The sequence below is a fragment of the Cyanistes caeruleus genome, chromosome 14 (genome assembly GCF_971803275.1).
Source record: "Cyanistes caeruleus chromosome 14, bCyaCae1.hap1.1, whole genome shotgun sequence".
Taxonomy (NCBI): domain Eukaryota; kingdom Metazoa; phylum Chordata; class Aves; order Passeriformes; family Paridae; genus Cyanistes; species Cyanistes caeruleus.
The window spans coordinates 4,886,546-4,903,053 of record NC_141714.1 but is presented as its reverse complement, the minus strand read 5'-3'; the positions used below and the strand labels follow the sequence as shown (position 1 = coordinate 4,903,053).

Below are 16,508 nucleotides of genomic sequence, written 5' to 3'. Positions count from 1 at the left end.
AGAGTGGATATAGAATTTGTAGTGCCCTGACTGTTGTCCACACTTTGAGAACTGGTCTCTTGTCTGTTATTTGGAGGTGTGTTCAACTTTGGCTTTTGGCTTGTAGGACAAGACTGATTTATTTTAAGGTTCAGTTGTTTTTCAGAAGAGCTGCCACTGTTGCCTTTGGTGTGTTGCTTAGATTAGGACATTTCTGTTGTGGAGGGTTTTTCAAGTTCTCAAAAGTCATAGCGAGAATTACTGAAAATATTCAACTAAATGACTTCCCAGACTTCTGTCACAGTGAGGTGTTTCTGCTTTTCAGTAGAGGAGAGTATGTGTGCTGTCACTTGGTCCTGGCCAGGCTACAGTATTTCTGTGCTCTGGAGTCTAGGTAGATATTTCCCTTACAGCTATCAATTCTGTAGAATATGAAAGAGAGGTCTTACTCTGGCATTTTATTAGGCCTGATAGCAAGGGAGATAGGTCTCTCTCAGGGGAGGCCTACAAACAAGATACTTGTGAATCTGGTATGCACTGTGGAGAAAACATAATTCCCAGTTGCAAAATGGTCATTCCTGGGGGGAAGATGTAGTAATCAGATTTTCCTAGAATCTGACTCTTTATAGACTTAGTCCTTCTTTGCATTTTGGCTGTCAGTTTCCTGAGGTCATGGTGAAAGCTTGAACCTTTCAAGGATTTTGCCTGTTTTCCTGCAATGAGCTCTATCCATTTTCATGAACTTTGATGTGAAAGAGCGACTGTCAGCAGCCAAATAGTCTGAGGCATCAGAGAGTAATTGGGAAGAATGTAGGAAACATAGCAGGTAAATGAACATCAGTAGTTCAGGGTCTTAAAGATACTTGCCAAATGGGCCTGGTTTTTGTGAATTTTTTTTCATTCCTCTATGATAACCCACATACTTTTGCTCTCTGGAGTATTGTGTGGAAATGAGCCCCACAGCTGTACTTTTATCTGTCATGTGTTATTGCTTCCTGGTTTATAGTCCTGCAGTCTGATGATTTCACTGGTATCCTCCTATGTTGGATCTTGAATTTTTAATCTTGGATTAATGAATTCCTTCCTCCTGTGTACTCAGTTCCCTGTTTTTCAAAGTCTTCTGTTGAATATTCATGATATTGTGAGACTTCTGTAACCACTTGGTTTTGTGTATAAAACCATGTCTTCACTTTGTATGGCAAATACTCCGTTACTGACCCAGTCCTTAGTCTGTGTCTTTCACAGATCTTTATGTGCTCTCTGGAGGATAACCTCCAAGGTGTTTGCAGGACTCAGGGCATGGATTTACAGTGACATAATTATATTTTCTGTCTTCTTTCAATTTTTTTTGAAAAATTTTCTGTTTATACTGAAATGCAGCTTTCTGCAGGTTCTGCTGCTTTCTGACCATAAGTGAATTTTGGCAGCAGGTTATTTTGAGGTAGAGGTACAGTGTTGCTCTTTTCCCTTTTTACCTTTTTCATGCCTGCAGCAGGTATAGCTGCTTTAGTTCTTATTCTAAGTGCTTGGTTCAGTTTTCCCTCTCCATTTTATTACAGGTGCCCATCTTTAGCAAGAAGGAAGAGGTCTTTGGTTATTTGGCAAAATACACTGTCCCAGTAATGAGAGCAGCCTGGCTCATCAAAATGACTTGTGCCTATTATGCTGCCATCACGGAAACGAAGGTGAAAAAGCGTCATGTCATTGATCCTTTCATTGGTAAGCACTCTGTGTGCAGCACTGGGTTTGTCCATCCCAGCTGTTTCCTTCTAAGCCTGCTCTTGATTAGTAAGAGGTAGCCTGGAAATTCATATAATAATAAACTTTCCTGCTGATAAGTCCTTGGGTTCTGATGTAATTAACTGTCTGAACAACAGGCCCACCTGTGAAAGTACTCTGAAAAATAAGTCTGAGCAGCCATTAATACTTTGTGGGAGCCTGACTTTTCTTTCTCCCTGTTAAGTTCTACTGAACTCCTTTACTGCCTAACCTGTTTTCTTCTTACCATACAAAGACTGTAAAGCTGTCATTTAGTGATGACTGATTAGCTACTTCCCAAGTGAGTATGTACATTTCCCAGAGAATTTTGGTATGTTACTCCCTGTTAGTGTTTCCAATTTCCAATTAAGCATTACTGGATCCAACATCCTTTGCATACTGGCCTGCTGCAGATTGCTATAGTCTAGAAGACTTCTTCTGACTGTGTTCTGGTTTTGTTTTTTTTTTTGCTTTCCACCTATGCACCATCCTAGTTCTTTCCTACTCCTCTTTGCCACAGTGCTCACTGCTAACCTATTTTCTCCAGAATGGACACAGATCATCACCAAGTACCTGTCAGAGCAGCTGCAGAAAATTGCAGAGTTCTACAGACAGCTCCCAGGACAAGGCTGTGGTTCACCATCGGGACCAGTGCCCCAAGAGGTGGAACAGGCTTTGAAGCAGTGGGACTACAATGAGAAACTGGCTATGTTCATGTTCCAGGTGAGGGACTGGTGGGGGCTGCTGGGTCGGTGTGAGCAGAGGAGGGCAAAGGGAGTGGATGCCAAGTGATTTATTTCTGCAAAATGCTTGCTTTCTGTGAATAGACCACTAGGACTAGATGCAGTTTTGAGCTCAGTAATAGGACAGGGGTAGCACAGAACTGTGAAAAATTGCAGAGTGATTTCCACTGTTGGAGTGCAGGCTGCTGCTAGTCTTCCTTACCTTAGTGGTGGTTACTTCAACTTCCATCCGTTTGCTCTGCTTTTATCTTCATGCAGGATGGCATGCTGGACCGGCATGAATTCCTGACGTGGGTCCTTGAGTGCTTTGAGAAGATACGGTCAGGAGAAGACGAATTTCTGAAAATGCTCCTTCCTTTGCTGCTGCGGGTGAGAAATGCAGCCTTAGCTTGCTTTAGGAGAGCACTGACTTCTGCTTTGGCCATCCCCTTCATATTACCTAAGGGGATAATGAGTTATTTTGCACCAAGAAGACCAGGGAGTGTCCCTGTGAGCATCCTTCTTAGCTCATGCAAGGATGTCTTTTTAGTCCTGCTCTTTTCTGGTTTTTATTCTCATTTACCCTTTTTCCCTGCACTGGACTTGATAATCCCTGCCCATGCCACAACTGTGATAGTTCCACTGATTGTGCACCAGTACATGGAAACTGCTTTTTTCTTTCTTTCTCTTGCAACAGATTCTGGGCAAACCTTTGAAGCTCTGGGAAGGCTGGGTGTGGGTACATTTTTATACATTAAGTCATTGCCAGGGAGCATTTGAAGGGTTTTTTTGATGCTTAGCAGCCAGTGGGTGATCCATGATGCTAAGGAGCTCTCTGTAAAAAGGAACTGCCTCTTCAAGGCAGTGTCACACAGTGCAGTACTTTGGGAAGGTCAGGTTTTTTCTTGTGTTCCTTGTGACAAGGATGTTTGCCTCTCCTTCCATCTTTCCTGCAGTACTCTGGAGAGTTTGTGCAGTCTGCATACCTGTCCAGACGTCTGGCCTACTTCTGCACCCGCAGGCTTGCTATGCAGCTGGATGGTGCTGGTGGGCACCCACCACACATCCTGTCTGCCCAGACAGGGAATGCTCTTCCTTCAACTCCCACCCCTCAGCCAGCTGCAGGGAATCCTCCTCCCAGCCCTTTCAGTGACTTATTACTGTGCCCCCAGCACCGGCCAGTGGTGTATGGGCTCAGCTGCATCCTTCAGGTAGGTTTAAGTGATGGTGATTCTGGGGTCAACAGAGACAATTTGTGTGCCATCACAGAGAAACCATTACAGTCTGAGTCAGCAGTTTCTTAAATACAGAAATATCAAACCATGGTTATCTTTGCTGATGTGTTACAGAGCTTTTGTCAGACGTCGGTGCTACAGCAGTGCCCTTGACTGACTTGCATAAGAAAAATGGGTTGGAATAGAGCCTTTTGCTCTATTCACAGGTGCCTCATATGGCCGGGAAAGCTTTACAAAAGAAAGGATAAGAAAAAAGAGTTATTTCCCATTGTTATATCAATAGCAGGTTGTCATCCAGGAAAGGAAATTATGCCAGAAATTAAAGTGCTTTGTAATTTTGTCAACTCTTAAAATCGAACAACCCCTCATCAGAATAAAAGTTCCCACAGAACAAAAAAAAAAACCAAAACAAACTCACAACCAAACAGTACACACAAGAAACAGCCCCTCCCACTTCAGGGAAGAATGTAGTAGTTTAGGAGTAGTAGCAGGCTGTGAAGAGGAACTACTCTGAACTCATAATCTTTACAGGTGGGATTGATTAAATGTTTACATTGAAATAAAAGGGCAAGGTTGCCAAAGCCATACTGATAGATGTCTGAAGAACAGGTGCTGTTGTGACACTGTGGAATTCAGTCCTTACTGTCCTCGTGTCAGAGAGGCGAATCCTGTTCAGTGTGTGCATTCATTCATGACTGTGTTTTTCTTCTTTAAGAGGAAGGTGGCTAGGTGAGGTGGGTCCATGCAGAAGGAGTGGAGATTTGTTTCTTCAGGGGAGAAAAGACTTATTAAAGCAGAGAAGGTTCCAGAGAGTGCAGGATGGAGCGGGAGTTGGAAAGGAAGAGAGCACAAAGCTTGGGAACCTGCTGCTCAAGACAGAAGCTTGAGATGAAGTAGCTCTCACAGGATTGAGAAGCAGCCACACAGCTCTCAGAGAGAGAGAAAGAAAATTCCTATAGTACAGTTGACTAGAAGTAAGGATCTTTCTAGAAGCAAGGGTTAGAAAGCAATTTAGGGTTATAAATAAACCCTTTGCATTCTTATTAAGTCCTTTTTGCTTTCTGTTGAAGAAGTTTAGAGGGGTTTTTTTCCTATTTTCTATGCAATAAAACATATATATATATATATATATATATATAATAATATAACAATCTGGGGAAAATAGATGAGCATACACACCTCAAAGGTTTGGCTGATTTGGAGTTCAGACACAACCTGCTTAAAAAGTTGATGTTGGTTAATGATGGTCTGATCTTTAGTATGTCTCAGTAGAAACAGGTGCATTTCTAAGAATTTGCATGATTCTAAGAATGTACATAATTAACCTTTGCTGAAATGTTCTCAAGATAAGCAGATTCTTTGGTCTGAGTGTCTAAAACAGCTTTGTGAACCAGAAACTGTAGGGGAATATAATAGGAATTTTTCAGTGAAGTTCTGCCTGTGTTTATGTGAGTGTATGAGATTGTAACAGAATGAGAATGCATATAGTATGGTATTGTTACTATAATCATCAGACTTATGATTACCAAACAAAATGGTTAAATTAATTTAGGCGTGTTACCTCATATTTATTTTCAGACATCACACTTGATAGGTGTTGTAAGTTACTAATGTAAATGCTGCTTCTGGACCAAGAGGGTTAGGTTGTGCTTGGAGGTGTGAACTTGTATGATCCAAAGGGTCTTTCAGAGCTAAGAACAAAAAAACCAAACCCAAACCAAACCAAACAAACAAACAAACAAAAAACCTCAAAATCAACTCACCCAGATAGTAAATGTGTTGTATAGGTGATAATGAGTTCCTGGGCAATAGGATAAAGTAGTGGTTAGTTCTGTAGAATTGTAACTTAATTGTTTTGATCTTAATTTGTTTAGTGATACTGACTTTTTTTTCTGTTGCAGAGTATAATTTTGTGTTGCCCCAGTGCCCTTGTGTGGCATTATTCCTTGACTGATAGCAGGATAAAGACTGGCTCTCCACTGGACCACCTGCCTATAGCTCCATCCAACTTGCCCATGCCAGGGGGGAATTCAGCCTTTACACAGCAGGTGAGCAGTCTTCACGAAAGGGAGCTCTTGTAGTTTGGGATAACAGCTGTATCATAGCTCTTTTGGAATTTTCTTTTCATGTTGTGTGATAAGCATATCTGGAGGTGCTGTCTCACTCTGTAGGAATTAAGTGCTCTCATTCTGCTATAAGCTAGACAGTGATGTCCTTGGAAGATGGGCAAAATCTAACCTTAAGTAGAATTTCTGTCAATCTCTTTGTTTTCTAATATTTTTGTTCACAGGACTTCTAAGGCATCCTTTTGTATGTTTACACAAGTCCATTGTTTCTAGGTTCGGGCAAAGCTGCGTGAAATTGAGCAGCAGATAAAGGAACGTGGCCAGGCTGTGGAGGTTCGCTGGTCATTTGACAAGTGCCAAGAAACCACAGCAGGTAACTTGCTGTAGGTTAAAATTTCTTTCCACCTGATCCGTGCTACTCTGACAAAACTCCTGTCTGGCTATTCTTTTTGATTTTTTCCTATCTACTACTGTTTGTATTTACTGTCAGCAGTAAGACATGGCTTTTTTTCTTTCCAGAGCAAAATCTTGTAAGGGTTCATTATTCCAGGTATAGGAAGCTGGAAATGTTTACTAGGGAACTATCCTCTTGTCTCTGTGCCATGCTCTGATGCTTTCCCCTAAAATCTGCTGTTGGCCACAGTGAGAGTTATGATATGAAGTTGGATGGACCCTTGCCTGACTGGAACAGCTTTCCTTGGGCAATGAGCCCAAGCAATGAACTTGCAGAAACTTCTCATAGAATCGTGGAATGGTCTGAGTTGGAAGGGACCTTAAAAATCAAGTGGTCTCAATTCCCCTGCCATGGGCAGGGACCCCTTCCTAGATCTGGTTGCTCAGGACCAATCCAGCCTGGCCTTGAACACTTTGAGGAATGGAGTATCCACAGCCTCTCAGGGAAATCTGTCCTACTGCTTCACCACCCTCAGAGGAAAGAATTTCTTCTTAACATCTAGTCTGAGTCTGTTCTCTTTCAGTTTGAAACCATTCCCCTTTGTCCTGTCCTTGTGAAAAGTTTCTCTAGAGATTTCGTTTAAGTCCCCCTTAGTGTGATAGGTGACAGTTAGGTCACCCCAGAGCCTTTTCTTCAGGCTGAACAATCCCAACTCTTCAGCCTTTCCTCCTAGGAGAAGTGTTCCAGCCCTCTGGTCATTTTTGTGGCCTGCTCTGGACTTGCTCCAGCAGGTCCATGTCCTTCCTGTGCTGGGACCCCAGAGCTGGAGGCAGCACTGCAGGTGGGGTCTCACCAGAGTGGAGCAGAGGGGCAGAATCCCCTCCCACAGGGCTTTTGCTGCAGTCCAGGACACACTTGGCTTTCTGGGCTGTGAGACCAGGTCATGTCCAGCCTCTCATCCACCAGCACCCCCAAGGCCTCAGCAGGGCTGCTCTCCATCTGTTCATCTCCCTGGACTGATACTGGGGTTACACTGCCCTGGCTGCAGTACTTGGCCTCATTGAACCTTATGAGATTCCCATGGGTTACTGCTCAAGCTTGTCCAGGTCTCCGTGGATGTCATCCATCCTTCAGGACTGTCAACCAAACCACTCAGCTTGGTGTCATCTACAGACTTGCTGAGGGTGCATTTGATCTTTGTCTATGTTACCACTCATCACTGATGTCCACTGGGACTCTGAGCCTTTGACCACTACCATCTGGATGTGACTGTCCAGCCACTTTCTCATACACAATCCAGCATGCCTGGTGCTGTTTAGGCCCTCCCATTGTCAGAAAAAAACCAATACTTTGATGGCAACACCAGCCATGGAGCCACGTGTTAATAGACTGGGCCCATCTGTTTCTTCCAATGTCATTGTCTGTAACTGTAAGGATAGAAGAGAAAATAATCTCTCTCCCAGAATCCCTTTTAATGGTTGGTCCCAAGGTCCTGAAGTCCCTTTTGATTGTCTTTGGACTACTCTTGCGACTTCATCTTCTCTGTGGAAGACCAGTAATGGGTAATAGTCTGAAGGCTGTACCAAACTAGGAAATTTAATAATTTCATGTCCTTAACCTGGGCCCCAGGAATGTATCAGACTTCCCTTAGAGAAGGGTCCATCTGGCATTTGGATAAAGGGTCCAAACCCTCTCTTTCACTTGGAAGAGAAACACCCACAGATACAACCCATCTTTCCTTCCATGTAGAACTGGTCTTGATACAAGGTGTAGGCCCTTCTGACCTCAGCTGACCTTGGCAGCGCATCTGGTGTTGCTCTAGAGTGTGTTGTACCAGGTGCCAAATACACATTTTTCTTTTCTGTTCTTTTCTAGGTTTCACTATTGGCCGTGTCTTGCATACGTTAGAAGTTCTGGACAGTCACAGCTTTGAAAGATCTGACTTCAGCAACTCTTTGGATTCCTTGTATAACAGGATATTTGGGCTGGGCCCTACCAAAGACAGTCATGAGGTGCTCTGGGACTTTGCTGCTGGGCCCTGGTCTTGGATGTGGCTGTGTTCTTGTTTATATCCCAGTGTTACTGTCTTATGTCTGCAGAGAGCTGACTAGGTAGTGGCTCTTGGCCAAGGGACATGATCTCCATTGAAAAGGATTTCATGCAGCCTTGTTAGGGAGGTACTAAAATGAGAAGGGTGGGTTCTGTGCTCTAGAAAGTCCAACAAATGCATGTAAGCTTGAGAGAATTCATTGATGAAAGGTGTCAGTCTGCATACCATATTGGTGCTAGGGACTTGTTATGTCAGTACTAACCTGGTTACATTTTGGGCCGTCTGCTGATTCCTGGGAGCTCACGGTTCAGGTTCCTCTTAGCCTGGGAGATGATATGTTTGTGATGTGTAGGACCAGAGTGCATCCACTACTGCACTGGTTCCTAGAAGAGCTGCGGGACTGGCTGTTTGTATACTTCATATGAGGGCGTCGAGAAGTTGTGTTTTACTCAGTGCTGTGATTACCACTCTATAGATGTGCTGCTGGAAGAGGGATGATTTTCTGAAGCAGAGTCAATCTGGAGATTTTTCAGGGGCTGTGGACCCAATGTTGCAAAATGCAGTCAAAGCAGAAGGACTCTAGCTTGACATCTGTCCTCCCTGTTAGGAGGAGGGGAATGTAGCAGTCTTCAGGCCCTGTTCTATGAGGAGGAGACCCACTGTTATATCTGCTCCCCTCTTCTGCTTGGCTCAGGTTCTCACTGCAGTGTTTCTATCCCCCCAGATCTCCCCAGATGATGATGCAGTGGTGGCCTTGCTGTGTGAATGGGCTGTCAGCTACAAACGCTCTGGGCGCCACAGGGCCATGGTCGTGGCCAAACTCTTGGAGAAGCGTCAAGCAGAGATCGAGGCTGAGGTAGGTCCTTATTCCTGGAAGGCTGAGAGCAGTAAAGGAGAGCAGAGGTTACCTAACTCTGATTACAGGCAAAGGCTGATCAGCACAGTGCCTCTTGTCACTGATGCTGCTAATTATGGCATTTGCTCCATCTGACCCAATGTAGGTCATAAATGAGCCTGTGGGATGGTGCATATCCCATTTCTTGAGGACAGCAGAAGTGCTGACATACTTGGAGACTGTGCAGTAGCTTATAGAAACCTGTGTGGTGGCTTGCTTGTAAGAGCAGGATAGAAAAATTCTCTTGAATACGTCTTTTTTGAGATACATGGATAGGAAGTTTCTCCTCTGCATCAGCAATTGGTACTTTTTTCTATTTCTGCAGAGATGTGGGGACTCTGAAGTTGTGGATGAGAAGGGCTCCATCTCGTCAGGCTCTCTGTCAGCAGCCAGCGCTCCTGTGTTTCAGGATGTCCTTATGCAGTTCCTTGACACTCAAGCTCCTATGCTAAGTATGTAAATAAGAACTTGTGGTCTCTCAGTTTCTAGCTTTCTTTCTCTTGCAAACTTTGCATTTGTGTGCAGTTAGCTTGTGTGTATTGGGTGCATCTAAATTCTCTTTCTGACTTCCTTGCAATTCAGAGCTTTTCTTGGAGAGGGAGGAAAAGCAACTTGCAGGGCCAGATGATAGAAAGATGATACAGAGTCACTTCTGTTAACAGAGCATTGGCCAAGGATAAATGAGTTCAGTCAGGAGTTACTTCAGGCTGAGAACCAAAGGGAGGTTTTTAACTGGTGACAGAGCTCTGGCTCTCATGGGAAGTTCTGCAGACAGGTTAAGTGGGATAGGATAACAGATTTGAATGATGCAGGCAGCTGTTCGTACACCCAGGAATAGCACTTCTAGGCTAAAGTCCAGTGCCTCTGGGCTGTGACACTGGAGAGCTTTTGACTTACTTAATTGCTAATTTTTGAAACTGGACTTTCTGCTTTTAGTCCCCACTGTAATCTCAGAACTGTGTATCAGTCACTGTGTTGACATCTCAGGAAATGCTTTTTCTTGCCCTAGGTTAGGTGGCTGGTGTTGCTTATAGTGGTGCAGAACTACTCTGATGGCCCTCACTGTGTTGTTCTTTCAGCTGATCCTGGGAAGGAAAATGAGAAAGTGGAGTTCTTTAATCTGGTGCTGCTGTTCTGTGAGCTAATCCGACATGATGTCTTCTCCCACAACATCTACATGTGTACGCTCATCTCCCGGGGTGATCTTGCCATGGATTCTCATGGGCCTCGCCCTCCCTCCCCCTTTGATGACCCTGCTGAGGAACATGACAGGAAGGAGACAGAGGGAAGCAGTGGCATCAAGCTGGAGGTGAGAGCACGAACACCATGGCCCTCGTGTACATCTCTGTGTTGTGCTTGCCTGTTTTTACCAGCTTTGCAGCCTCCTTGCTATTGCCTGCTAGAGGATGTACTGCTGACTCCTGTTCTTCCTTCCCCCAACCTATTTCCTTAGCATTTCAATTTAAGGTTATGTTCTCAGTGACTGCAAAGGACCTGCAGATTGCAGAAGGGTAGATAGGAAAATCTTGCATGGCTTAATACAGAGCAGCATATCATGAGGTGCTGTGTGAGGCTTGTCCATATTTGAGGTGTATCAGGCTCCAACTTGCCAGGCACCATGTATCTCGTGGCATATTGCTGTCACTGTCCAACATTGACATCAATGCTTGTCAACAAATGTAGTCGTGACCAATGTAGTCAACACTCTCTTTTTCCCTGATATATCACTGAGGTGTAAAACTGTTCTGTCTGTTCCCAGGACACAGGTCTTTCAGAGCCTATGGACATTGACCACAACCCCAGCATGCTCTTTGATGACATGGAAAAGACAGACTTTTCGGTATGTTCCAGCATTTCCTACCTCTTACTCAGTAAGTAGGGTCAGTGTGTTGTAGTGAGCCCAGGAACAGCATGTGCCTTGCTTTTGTGTATCTGCTGGAAGTGGCTGGGTTGTAAGGCAGTTCATATTTGTAAAAGGCCCATATAACCTATTTATGTAGTTTGGTGTTCATCAGAGCTGAGTGAGTCACAGTTGTTCCTGGGACCTCTTATTCTCTGGCTACTGCTAGCCCAGGGTTTGAGCAGGGTAGGAAGTGGGCTGCTTGGAAGTGGATGAGAAATGAATGACCATGATGGCATCAGATTGGCAGTGACCAGTTGCAGAGGTTTTCTTGATCCTGGGAGAAGACATTAGTCTGCTTTCATCCTACAGTGTGGCCTTCATTACTTCCTCAGGTTTACAGTTCTTCATATTTGTGGGCATAGTTCATGGTAGCAGAACACTTTGAAGCACTTAGTAAAATAAACTTGTGGTGCATGAAAAATGCCCGAGTACCTACATCCATCCAGCCATTTCTGACATTTCAAGATACATGTCAGGCAAGTGTGATGTAAAGCTATATGCTTTCCCAGGATCCTCACTTCTGTGGAAGGGGCTGTTTCCAAAATTCTAAGTCATGAATTTATTACTCCTATTGTGTTATTTCCTGTTGTGTTTAACTTAATATACAACATGGACCAGAAGCAAAAAAATAGGAATAGTCTCTTATCACATTATCTTGGTTTTTGCCTTAAGAATTGGCTGGTTTTCCAGCCTTTCCTTTTCCTACTCCTTTTTAGGCCTGAACAGAGGTACATTCCTTCAGCAGTCTTTACTGTTGCATGACCATGTTCCCTTACCTACATTTTCTTGTTCTGATGTCTCCCCAGATGTTTTCTCCACCCATGCATTGTGAATCTAAAGCCAGCCCTTCCCCTGAAAAGCCAGATCCTGAAAAGGAAGCAAAGACTCTGCTGAAGGATAAGTCTGTGGAAGGAATGCTAGCATCCCTGTATGACCAGCCTCGGCACATCCAGTATGCAACACACTTCCCTATTCCTCAGGTATGACACTGCTCCCCTGTTGCTGCCCTTGTCATGAGGCTCCTGTCTCTCCCTGCTGTGGCTGGGTGAGGAGAAGTCCTGCTTTTCTGGATGATTCCTTGCTTACTCCCAGAGAAGCTTCTGAGATGAAGGATTACTTTTCCTTTCAGAGATACAGATGTGAAACAAGATTAAAGAATTTAGCCTTGTAGTTGCTAATGCAGTTGTCTCTTTTGGTTCCTCAGGAGGAGTCATGCAGTCATGAGTGTAACCAAAGGCTGGTAGTTCTTTTTGGGGTTGGAAAACAACGGGACGATGCTCGGCATACGATCAAGAAAATAACCAAAGACATTCTAAAAGTCTTAAACAGAAAGAGCACTGCAGAGACAGGTTAGTAGAACTTGAGACACTCCTTTCTGAAGTAAGAGCATCTTTCCAGTTGGCGGATTCCCTTGTCTGGAGTCTCACAGTGGAAGGATTTTACGCAATCTACTAGTGTAGCACTAGAGTGTGGAATGGTGCTCTGTTTTTAGACATAATAGCCAGCAAGTAAGACAATTGGTTTCCTGCTGGCAGTGTCTCTTTAATTAACTTGTCATCAGAAGAGAATTGAGGCTCAGAGTGAGACCCTGGCCAAAACATTGGCTTTCCATATTTTATTTTATTTATTCTTGCATTTAGATGCTTGTACGAGAAGCAAAAAATACTTTCCAATGTGTGTTTGGCAAAGACTTTGCTAAATGTATCATGCTGTTATACTTTTAGGCACGTGCTAAGTGCATAGGATAGGAAATTTGTATAGCTGGGTCAAAATCAACAGAAGGCATCTGGTGTCCAATAGCTGAGACTCTAGCTACAATTTTTCTTTCTTAGTCTGATGCCTGAAAGGCAACTTAAAATGTGGTAAAAAGATGATGCTTTAAGGAATCCTTTGACAAAGAAACTTTTGTGGCTGAGCATCTCCAGTTCAGAATGCCTGTCCTCATCAGAGAATAGGTATATCTCCAAATCAAGACAGAAGGATACTCCAAGGAGTACTTTCATTTGGGATAAACTTGATGTTTGCCCTACTGTCATTCTTAGGGATTCCTTAATGTTGTGGTTTTTTTTTTTTAATTAAAGATAGTCCTTATCAAGTTAAGGTCTAGGAGTCAGGCCTTTTGCCTATGCTTCATGACAGGGGCTGATCTTGCTGGGGAACTGTCAGAAGCTGATGGCTGATGTTTAACCCTCTGGTGAGGAAAGCAGCCTAATACTGTTTTCTGATGTTTTCAACTTTGGTAGGCGGGGAGGAAGGCCAGAAGAGGAAAAAGAGCAAGCCAGAAGCATTCCCAACAGCTGAAGATATCTTTGCAAAGTTTCAGCACCTTTCTCACTTTGATCAGCACCAAGTCACATCTCAGGTATGAAAATTTGAAGACTGCTGTCCTTCTTGGCCCCTGACTGTGTCTCTGTATTACTGAGAGCAGCTTCCTGGAAGGAGATGAGCCTGCTGAGGGACGTCTAGAAGGGGAGAGAGACTCTGTGTTGTCTTGCACTTGCAGGTATCTCGTAATGTCTTGGAACAGATCACCAGCTTTGCTTTGGGAATGTCATACCACCTGCCTCTGGTACAGCATGTGCAGTTCATATTTGACTTGATGGAGTATTCACTCAATATCAGTGGTCTTATCGACTTTGCCATCCAGGTAAGGGCAGTGTGCTCAGGTGCTCCCTGGGGAGGGCTTTGTCCACCTGAGAGGCAGCAGATCTGTGCTGTGATAGTTGGCCTGCTCTGGTCATCACTGGTGACCTTCTGACCTGTGTCATGGAGGTGGTCAGATTAGCATTGTGATGTTTCTGGGCTGCAGCTGTTAGGAATAGGTTATCTATGGCAGATAGTCTTGCGTGTTCCGTTCTGAGGATTATTCTTCCAAAGGCTTTGGGCTTGTTTCCAAAGGACTTGCATTGCATCTCTGGTCCCTGGTTGCAGCAGGGCTTGTTCTGAGTGAGAAGGGGATTGTCTGTCCCTGGCACCTTGCCTACCTTGCTCCCCTGGAAAGATCCTTGGCACATAGCAGCTCACGCTGCCTTCTGGTTTCTGCTAAAATCCTGTTGCTGTTTCTGCAGCCTGTACCAGGTGTCTCTTGAAGCCTAGCTGATGGAATTGTGGCTGTTAGCCTGGAAAGGATATCAGAGTGAGATTTATGCAGGATAGAACTACCAAACAAGCTGCTTAAAACTGCCTGTGGCCATGTCCCAATTACCCTCTGATACCCAAGCCCTGACAGCTCCTTGTAACTGCCTGAGACATTTTGCCAACTGTTCTGGGGCGCATCCCTAAGTGGAAAGTAAGTTCCTGGCAGTGCCTTTCCTGGCAGGTCCTATAGGCTGTGGGTTTGGTGTGCCTCCTCCCTTTCTGACCATACCTTACCCCTGTGGCTGTTGAAGGGTTTTTCTGTCATTGGGTGCAGTTGCTGAATGAACTGAGCGTGGTGGAGGCAGAACTGCTGTTGAAATCCTCCGACCTTGTTGGCAGCTATACCACCAGCTTGTGCCTGTGCATCGTGGCTGTGCTGCGGCACTACCACTCCTGCCTTATCCTGAACCAGGACCAGATGGCTCAGGTCTTTGAAGGGTAAGGGCATCTCCCCCTCTCTGTGTGTAAGGAAGCAGTGTATATGCTGAGGTTTATAAGGGGCATGGACATCTATGTCCTTCCTAAAAGGCAGCTACTTGGTGCCTGAGAGTTCAGCTCACATCTTTTTGTCTCTCTGCAGTCTGTGTGGGGTGGTGAAACATGGCATGAACCGCTCAGATGGTTCCTCAGCAGAGCGCTGTATCCTGGCCTATCTCTATGACCTGTATACCTCCTGCAGTCACCTCAAAAGTAAATTTGGGGAGCTCTTCAGGTGAGTCTGATGCAGCTGAGTATTTGAGTGGGTATTTCTCCCTACAGCACCTTGGCTTAAACTTTGCGTTTTGATTGTTTGATGGGATTTCTCCTGAGATCCTCTGAATGATTCATTGGATAGTCTTGACTCATAAATAATCATATTTTAGTGAATTACCTCAGTAGTCCTCTACACCTCCACAGGTCTGTACCTACCCCACTCCTGGAGGATAGATGTAGAGAGTTTAGTTCCTGCTAAACTGGGGACTGAGCAGTTAATTTTAAAAGTGGTTCTCTGCCCTCTAATACTCCTTGGGCTGTTTCTGAACCTGCTCTTCTTGGTTCTGTGTTTGTTCTTGTGCTACTTTTTCTGCTTCGGTTAGCAGTTTGGGTTCTGCTCTGATGATGTTGCCTCTAGGTTCTGTCCTATGGGCTTACTTTATGCTGTGGCATTCTGTTCTCTGCAGTTCTTATCTTGGCAACTGACCCTCCACTAGCACCCTTAGCCACCCGCAGATGGAGTCCACAGATCTCCCAGGCTTTTTGCTTACCTGATCCTGTGAAAGGATAATTCTCCTTACAGCCCTGTTTACCAGTACAGTGCTTCACTTTGTCTTCTCTCTCAGTCCTTGCTCCCTATTAGAGCTTCCAGTGCAGGTGTGTTGTGGGAACATCTGACCCTTGGGGTTACCCCGCAGTGAGGGGCTGTGAGAATGGCTGTTGCCTTGATAGCAGCTGGACAAACTCCTGGCTACAGAGAGCTTTGGAAGTCTGTCTCTGGACTGGATTGAAAGCAGGAGGGATTGCTGTTTTTATAGTTTGTCATACTGGAATTCTTTGAAGGAGTTGTCCTACATGCAGAAATGAGAAACCTCATACTAGTCTAACTGAATTCCCAAAAGCTGTTCAGCAAAACTTTAAAGTAAATGGCCACAGATAAAAGGGAATATCCTCTAGCAGGCAAACAATAAGTTACAGATGAAAACAAGGAGTGACTGTGGAGTTCTAAAGGACTCTGCTAGTGCTTGTGCTGTTTTATGCCTCAGAAGTGAGTGGTGATATCAAAACTTTTCATAAAACTGTTACTTAGCATATAATAGAAGGTGGCTGCAGGTTGTTATAGTAGGGTGTGTTGATGGTGACCAGGTGATAAACTGGCAGAATGTCAGTGGTGTTAAACGTACAGTAATGCACCTAGGATTATCTTTGTTCCTTTCGAAGTTCTGGGTGGTGGTGGATATGTTCTACTGGGTCAATAAAGGATCTTTGAGCTTTAACAGATACATAATTTAAAATGTCATTATAGGGTACAGTAGCAGTCAGAAAACAAATTAAATGTTAAGTATTGTTTGTAAAGGAATGGAGAACAGAACAAAGAGCATCATTAGGCCCTGTTTATGTCATGGTACAACTGTGCCTTGTGGTTTGGGGCATCAAACTTCAAAAAGCATGTAGTGGATTTAGGTCCAAAGGAGGGTGAGTAGATAAATTACCAGAGGTTTCAAATGACTTATGAGGAACTGAGTCTCCTCCCCACAGAAGAGGAGTACTGATAAAAATTTTGTAAAGCTCTGGCTGTTGTGAAAAACAAACTGAATGTTCAATATATCTTAGAATGCAAGCACAGAAAGGAAGGAATAGAAAATAACAAATTAATTAGCCTTTATTGGTACAC

The 16,508-nt window shown here is 44.2% G+C and overlaps 1 protein-coding gene across 2 annotated transcripts in view; it reads left to right on the top strand.

Annotated features, from left to right (window-relative positions):
• The window catches only part of MED12 (mediator complex subunit 12), a 36,410-nt gene that overhangs the window by 1,960 nt on the left and 17,942 nt on the right, over positions 1-16,508 (top strand). For both annotated transcript variants that reach the window (XM_086851143.1, XM_086851142.1), the window contains exons 4-20: positions 1,539-1,698; positions 2,285-2,460; positions 2,739-2,849; positions 3,416-3,670; positions 5,596-5,742; positions 6,034-6,133; positions 8,030-8,166; positions 8,929-9,060; positions 9,425-9,551; positions 10,179-10,408; positions 10,859-10,939; positions 11,809-11,982; positions 12,207-12,351; positions 13,246-13,364; positions 13,506-13,649; positions 14,415-14,578; positions 14,721-14,852. In XM_086851143.1, the coding sequence (XP_086707269.1) occupies positions 1,539-1,698; positions 2,285-2,460; positions 2,739-2,849; positions 3,416-3,670; positions 5,596-5,742; positions 6,034-6,133; positions 8,030-8,166; positions 8,929-9,060; positions 9,425-9,551; positions 10,179-10,408; positions 10,859-10,939; positions 11,809-11,982; positions 12,207-12,351; positions 13,246-13,364; positions 13,506-13,649; positions 14,415-14,578; positions 14,721-14,852 (2,534 nt within the window). The remainder of the gene's footprint in view (positions 1-1,538; positions 1,699-2,284; positions 2,461-2,738; positions 2,850-3,415; positions 3,671-5,595; positions 5,743-6,033; positions 6,134-8,029; positions 8,167-8,928; positions 9,061-9,424; positions 9,552-10,178; positions 10,409-10,858; positions 10,940-11,808; positions 11,983-12,206; positions 12,352-13,245; positions 13,365-13,505; positions 13,650-14,414; positions 14,579-14,720; positions 14,853-16,508) is intronic.